Raw genomic sequence first — 7,500 nt, forward strand, 5'->3', positions numbered from 1 at the left:
CATAAACCTTTACACCGCTAGATGGGGGAAAAATCACACAGTGTAGCTTTAAAGTCATAAGTTTACAGAAAAAAATAACACTCAGGTAAAGTACAGAAACTCAACAAGTGTACTTAAGTACAGTACTCAAGTAAAGTACAGATACTCAACAAGTGGACTTAAGTACAGTACTCAAGTAAAGTACAGATACTCAACAAGTGTACTCAAGTACAGCACTCAAGTAAAGCACAGATACTCAACAAGTGTACTCAAGTACAGCACTCGAGTAAAGAACAGATACTCAACATGTGAACTTAAGTACAGTACTCAAGTAAAGTACAGATACTCACCAAGTGTACTTAAGTACAGGACTCAAGTAAAGCACAGATACTCAACAAGTGAACTTAAGTACAGTACTCAAGTAAAGCACAGATACTCAACAAGTGTACTCAAGTACAGCACTCGAGTAAAGCACAGATACTCAACAAGTGTACTTAAGTACAGTACTCAAGTAAAGCACAGATACTCAACATGTGAACTTAAGTACAGGACTCAAGTAAAGCACAGATACTCAACAAGTGAACTTAAGTACAGCACTCAAGCAAAGCACAGATACTCAACAAGTGAACTTAAGTACAGTACTCAAGTAAAGCACAGATACTCAACAAGTGTACTTAAGCGCAGTACTCGAGTAAAGCACAGATACTCAACAAGTGAACTTAAGTACAGCACTCAAGTAAAGCACAGATACTCAACAAGTGAACTTAAGTACAGGACTCAAGTAAAGCACAGATACTCAACAAGTGTACTTAAGTACAGCACTCAAGTAAAGCACAGATACTCAACAAGTGTACTTAAGTACAGCACTCAAGTAAAGCACACTCTACAAGTGTACTTAAGTACAGCACTCGAGTAAAGCACAGATACTCAACAAGTGAACTTAAGTACAGGACTCAAGTAAAGCACAGATACTCAACAAGTGTACTTAAGTACAGCACTCAAGTAAAGCACTGATACTCAACAAGTGTGCTTAAGTACAGTACTCAAGTAAAGCACAGATACTCTACAAGTGTACTTAAGTACAGTACTCAAGTAAAGCACAGATACTCAACAAGTGTACTTAAGTACAGTACTCAAGTAAAGCACAGATACTCAACAAGTGTACTTAAGTACAGTACTCAAGTAAAGCACAGATACTCAACAAGTGTGCTTAAGTACAGTACTCAAGTAAAGCACAGATACTCAACAAGTGTACTTAAGTACAGCACTCAAGTAAAGCACAGATACTCAACAAGTGTACTTAAGTACAGTACTCAAGTAAAGCACAGATACTCAACAAGTGTACTTAAGTACAGTACTCAAGTAAAGTACAGATACTCAACAAGTGTACTTAAGTACAGTACTCAAGTAAAGTACAGATACTCAACAAGTGTACTTAAGTACAGTACTCAAGTAAAGTACAGATACTCAACAAGTGTACTTAAGTACAGTACTCAAGTAAAGTACAGATACTCAACAAGTGTACTTAAGTACACTACTCAAGTAAAGCACAGATACTCAACAAGTGTACTTAAGTACAGTACTCAAGTAAAGCACAGATACTCAACAAGTGTACTTAAGTACAGTACTCAAGTAAAGCACAGATACTCAACAAGTGTACTTAAGTACAGTACTCGAGTAAAGTACAGATACTCAACAAGTGTACTTAAGTACAGCACTCAAGTAAAGTACAGATACTCAACAAGTGAACTTAAGTACAGTACTCGAGTAAAGTACAGATACTCAACAAGTGTACTTAAGTACAGCACTCAAGTAAAGCACAGATACTCAACAAGTGTACTTAAGTACAGTACTCAAGTAAAGCACAGATACTCAACAAGTGTACTTAAGTACAGTACTCGAGTAAAGTACAGATACTCAACAAGTGTACTTAAGTACAGTACTCAAGTAAAGCACAGATACTCAACAAGTGTACTTAAGTACAGTACTCGAGTAAAGTACAGATACTCAACAAGTGTACTTAAGTACAGCACTCAAGTAAAGCACAGATACTCAACAAGTGTACTTAAGTACAGTACTCAAGTAAAGCACAGATACTCAACAAGTGTACTTAAGTACAGTACTCGAGTAAAGTACAGATACTCAACAAGTGTACTTAAGTACAGCACTCAAGTAAAGCACAGATACTCAACAAGTGTACTTAAGTACAGTACTCGAGTAAAGTACAGATACTCAACAAGTGTACTTAAGTACAGCACTCAAGTAAAGCACAGATACTCAACAAGTGTACTTAAGTACAGTACTCGAGTAAAGTACAGATACTCAACAAGTGTACTTAAGTACAGCACTCAAGTAAAGTACAGATACTCAACAAGTGTACTTAAGTACAGTACTCAAGTAAAGCACAGCTACTCAACAAGTGTACTTAAGTACAGCACTCAAGTAAAGCACAGATACTCAACAAGTGTACTTAAGTAAAGCACAGATACTCAACAAGTGTACTTAAGTACACTACTCAAGTAAATGTAGTTAGTCACTGTCCAGCTCTGGATGAGTCCGGTCTGTAATGGATGGAATGTGAGATCTGCTAGTCTTTGGCTGTTCCTGGTTGTTGTTCTCCCAGAGAACAGGAGCAGGAGAACGAGGGCCTGACGGAGAAATGAAATACAACAGTCATACAGTAAATTAAACATACACAAGACCAGTGATGTTCAATCTCCTCGAGTGCTTCCCGCTGCTCCAAATCTCATTTGTATCGACTCCAAATTTATCTCATGCACTCATTTACTTCCAGTTCATGTTCCACTTTCCCTCCTTCTGCTGTCACAGCATGAAACCCAGTGCTTTTCCACCAGGATTCAGGAAACATGATGAAGTGTCCCAGCAAACACACACCTGACCAGAGCCGTAGAGTCGCTTTCGGTGCGTGTTTAGCTTCATTTGCTGCTTGATTGAGCTGCAACATTAAGATGATTATTACTGACAAACATGAGGAACATTAAACCAGCTCATGAACTTTATATACTGTAGAAAATTATATAATCAATAAGCCATGACAACATTTGTTTTTCCATTACGTTAGCTCATCAAAATTATTTAACCAATTTCATTTTTAAGTTATACAAGATTCAACAAGGCAAAAAAAAATTATATACTTAAAAAATTAGGCAGCAACTAAACTTAAAAGCACAATATGTAATTTTTCATCACTTATTCCAACAAAGGCGTGTCTTGACTCTTGATTGGGTGGGGCTTTTATTCTGTCTGACCAATCGTGGCAGACTGGGCCATCTGACCAATCGTGGCAGACTGGGCCATCTGACCAATCGTGGCAGACTGGGCCATCTGACCAATCGCGGCAGAGCAGCTCTCAGAGAGGAGGGGCTCAGAGAATCTTCAAGTGAAGCGTTTGACTCTTTGGGGATTCAGCTGATGCTGCTGAGGATATTATAAGAAATTGAGTATTTTGTGATCTTTGATGCATATAAACCTGCTGTAGGAGACGCAAGACCACATTAGAAGCTTTTAAAACATCTGCAGCCCTGAGACTACTGAACCCAAGCAGATCGCATGAATACAGAAACACGTTCAGCACATTTAGCCGACAGCCGTTATTTGATGGTGGGAAATATAATCAAATAGCAGTGTATTTCCACAGAAGTACATGAATTACCGCAGTAAAGCAAACACCCAGCGGCCGCACGCCTAACTAAACGACTGCCGCTCAAACATACAGGCTTAATCACAGCGGATGTTAGGCGATGTGCTCATAAAAAGGTCTCAGTCTGGGCCACAATCAGGCTCTTTTCATTCCAGAACTCTTCTAAAGTAATTAAGAGGAGACAATGACGTGACCTTGTCAAGAGCATCTGATAGGAGCTTTTATAATTCAAAGCTTCGGCCAAAGGATGTCGGAAACGGAGGCTGTATTCCAAAGGCCAGCTGGACCGAAATCCCACGAGTGTCTGGATTCTCCGCGGATCTGAGATGCACAGGCTTTAGCTTTCAGCGTATGTTCAGTCCTAATGGAGTGCCAACACATATTCCTGAAATATCAGCAGGTTATGCAGATTAAACACTGATGAGTGTTGCTATGGTTTCCAATGTTTATTAGTTACTTCCTAAGTTTTAATTCCATTTACAATTAGACGTATAAACAAAAGACTAGTGCGCTCGTTAGCACATCAGACTCAGAATGACTCATTATTACTTATATAATCACTCTTCACAAATGACACAGAGGTGTTTAAATACTGAGATTATACTTAATCACAGCACATTAATTATTGAATAAATAATGAGTTTCCAATCTACTTCAGAACTGTGTAATTAAAGTGAATTAATTATTATACTAATTGATTTCTTGATTAATTTAAAATCTAGTGAAACTCTTGCTCAATGATACATGGAGAAGCAGCTCACGGCGTCATGTGACCTGTAGAAGAGCGACGGATTTAAATAACATGGTAGAGGAGAATGGGCTAATGCGAGACATGTGACCTTTATGTTTTCAAGCCCCTTCCATTTCCCTTTGGCCATGAAGGAGAGGACCTCATGGTGCTGTGGTCTGGGGTTTTTTGCATGTAAAAGTTCATTTTCTTGCTGTCAACTCAATCAACTGTTGTGCCAAAGCAAACTGATTAAGGTAGAAAAACTTACATCATAAGAGAAAAGGAAGCAGCAAGCGATCCTCATCTTTTCCTGTAACCTTCAGGGCTGGAATGCAGAGTAGGCCTAGTTGTAGAGTACGACAGTGGGCTGATGTTCTAATCCAGGGGACTCTAGTTCTGTCCCAGGCAGTTCTAGCTGGTTCTGATTGGCCTTTGCTCTGAACCCCAGACACTAGATGGCTCTAAAGGCCCCATTTACACTGCATGGTTCAAGTGACCCAATTCCAATTTTTCCCTCTCATGCGGCACATATCGCATGAATTCCAATATCCTCAGATCGGATTCAAGCCTCACTCATATGTGGGAATAAATCCGATATGATTCGAATACGTGCATTTGCGTCTGCCATTGCAAGACTGTGTTGTGTTCTGACCCCAAGCTGTGTTGTGTTCTGACCCCAGGCTGTGTTGTGTTCTGACCCCAGGCTGTGTTGTGTTCTGACCCCCAGACTGTGTTGTGTTCTGACCCCCAGGCTGTGTTGTGTTCTGAACCCCAGACTGTGTTGTGTTCTGACCCCCAGACTGTGTTGTGTTCTGACCCCCAGACTGTGTTTTGTTCTGACCCCCAGACTGTGTTGTGTTCTGACCCCCAGGCTGTGTTGTGTTCTGACCCCCAGGCTGTGTTGCGTTCTGACCCCAGGCTGTGTTGCGTTCTGACCCCAGGCTGTGTTGTGTTCTGACCCCCAGACTGTGTTGTGTTCTGACCCCCAGACTGTGTTTTGTTCTGACCCCCAGACTGTGTTGTGTTCTGACCCCCAGGCTGTGTTGTGTTCTGACCCCAGGCTGTGTTGTGTTCTGACCCCAGACTGTGTTGTGTTCTGCCCCCCAGACTGTGTTGTGTTCTGACCCCCAGACTGTGTTGTGTTCTGACCCCCAGACTGTGTTGTGTTCTGACCTTCAGGCTGTGTTGTGTTCTGACCCCCAGGCTGTGTTGTGTTCTAACCCCAGGCTGTGTTGTGTTCTGACCCCCAGGCTGTGTTGTGTTCTAACCCCAGGCTGTGTTGTGTTCTGACCCCCAGACTGTGTTGTGTTCTGACCCCCAGGCTGTGTTGTGTTCTGACCCCCAGGCTGTGTTGCGTTCTGACCCCAGGCTGTGTTGTGTTCTGACCCCCAGGCTGTGTTGTGTTCTGACCCCCAGGCTGTGTTGTGTTCTGACCCCAGGCTGTGTTGTGTTCTGACCCCCAGGCTGTGTTGTGTTCTGACCCCCAGGCTGTGTTGCGTTCTGACCCCAGGCTGTGTTGTGTTCTGACCCCCAGACTGTGTTGTGTTCTGACCCCCAGACTGTGTTTTGTTCTGACCCCCAGACTGTGTTGTGTTCTGACCCCCACGCTGTGTTGTGTTCTGACCCCCAGGCTGTGTTGCGTTCTGACCCCAGGCTGTGTTGCGTTCTGACCCCAGGCTATGTTGTGTTCTGACCCCCAGACTGTGTTGTGTTCTGACCCCCAGACTGTGTTTTGTTCTGACCCCCAGACTGTGTTGTGTTCTGACCCCCAGGCTGTGTTGTGTTCTGACCCCAGGCTGTGTTGTGTTCTGACCCCCAGACTGTGTTTTGTTCTGACCCCCAGACTGTGTTGTGTTCTGACCCCCAGGCTGTGTTGTGTTCTGACCCCAGGCTGTGTTGTGTTCTGACCCCCAGACTGTGTTGTGTTCTGAACCCCATACTGTGTTTTGTTCTGACCCCCAGGCTGTGTTGTGTTCTGACCCCCAGACGGTGTTGTGTTCTGAACCCCAGGCTGTGTTGCGTTCTGACCCCCAGGCTGTGTTGCGTTCTGACCCCAGGCTGTGTTGCGTTCTGACCCCAGGCTGTGTTGTGTTCTGACCCCAGGCTGTGTTGTGTTCTGACCCCCAGGCTGTGTTGTGTTCTGACCCCCAGGCTGTGTTGTGTTCTGACCCCCAGACTGTGTTGTGTTCTGACCCCAGGCTTTGTTGTGTTCTGACCCCCAGACTGTGTTTTGTTCTGACCCCAGGCTGTGTTTTGTTCTGACCCCAGGCTGTGTTGTGTTCTGACCCCAGGCTGTGTTGTGTTCTGAGCCCCAGGCTGTGTTGCGTTCTGGCCCCCAGACTGTGTTGTGTTCTGACCCCAGGCTGTGTTGTGTTCTGACCCCCAGGCTGTGTTGTGTTCTGACCCCCAGGCTGTGTTGTGTTCTGACCCCCAGGCTGTGTTGTGTTCTGACCCCAGGCTGTGTTACGTTCTGACCCCCAGGCTGTGTTGCGTTCTGACCCCCAGGCTGTGTTGCGTTCTGACCCCTAGGCTGTGTTACGTTCTGACCCCCAGGCTGTGTTGTGTTCTGACCCCCAGGCTGTGTTGCGTTCTGACCCCAGGCTGTGTTGTGTTCTGACCCCCAGGCTGTGTTGCGTTCTGGGCCCCAGACTGTGTTGCGTTCTGGCCCCCAGACTGTGTTGTGTTCTGACCCCAGGCTGTGTTGTGTTCTGACCCCCAGACTGTGTTGTGTTCTGACCCCCAGGCTGTGTTGTGTTCTGACCCCCAGGCTGTGTTGTGTTCTGACCCCAGGCTGTGTTGCGTTCTGACCCCCAGGCTGTGTTGCGTTCTGACCCCAGGCTGTGTTGCGTTCTGACCCCCAGACTGTGTTTTGTTCTGACCCCAGGCTGTGTTGTGTTCTGTCCCCAGGCTGTGTTGTGTTCTGACCCCCAGGCTGTGTTGCGTTCTGGGCCCCAGACTGTGTTGCGTTCTGGCCCCCAGACTGTGTTGTGTTCTGACCCCAGGCTGTGTTGTGTTCTGACCCCCAGACTGTGTTGTGTTCTGACCCCCAGGCTGTGTTGCGTTCTGACCCCAGGCTGTGTTGCGTTCTGACCCCCGGGCTGTGTTGCATTCTGACCCCAGGCTGTGTTGC

General features: G+C 45.0%; 1 protein-coding gene across 1 annotated transcript in view; it reads right to left on the reverse strand.

Annotated features, from left to right (window-relative positions):
- Window positions 1–2,508: 2,508 nt before the first annotated feature.
- The window catches only part of LOC137058287 (hornerin-like), a 16,651-nt gene continuing 11,659 nt past the window's right edge, over window positions 2,509–7,500 (reverse strand). Inside the window, exons 3-5 of the mRNA XM_067431521.1 lie at window positions 5,592–7,500; window positions 5,023–5,490; window positions 2,509–2,627 (exon numbers count right to left, since the gene is read on the reverse strand). The exon at window positions 5,592–7,500 is cut by the window's right edge and continues 452 nt beyond it. Coding sequence (XP_067287622.1) covers window positions 2,509–2,627; window positions 5,023–5,490; window positions 5,592–7,500 — 2,496 coding nt within the window. The remainder of the gene's footprint in view (window positions 2,628–5,022; window positions 5,491–5,591) is intronic.

The sequence above is a fragment of the Pseudorasbora parva genome, chromosome 22, assembly GCF_024679245.1.
Source record: "Pseudorasbora parva isolate DD20220531a chromosome 22, ASM2467924v1, whole genome shotgun sequence".
Lineage (NCBI taxonomy): Eukaryota > Metazoa > Chordata > Actinopteri > Cypriniformes > Gobionidae > Pseudorasbora > Pseudorasbora parva.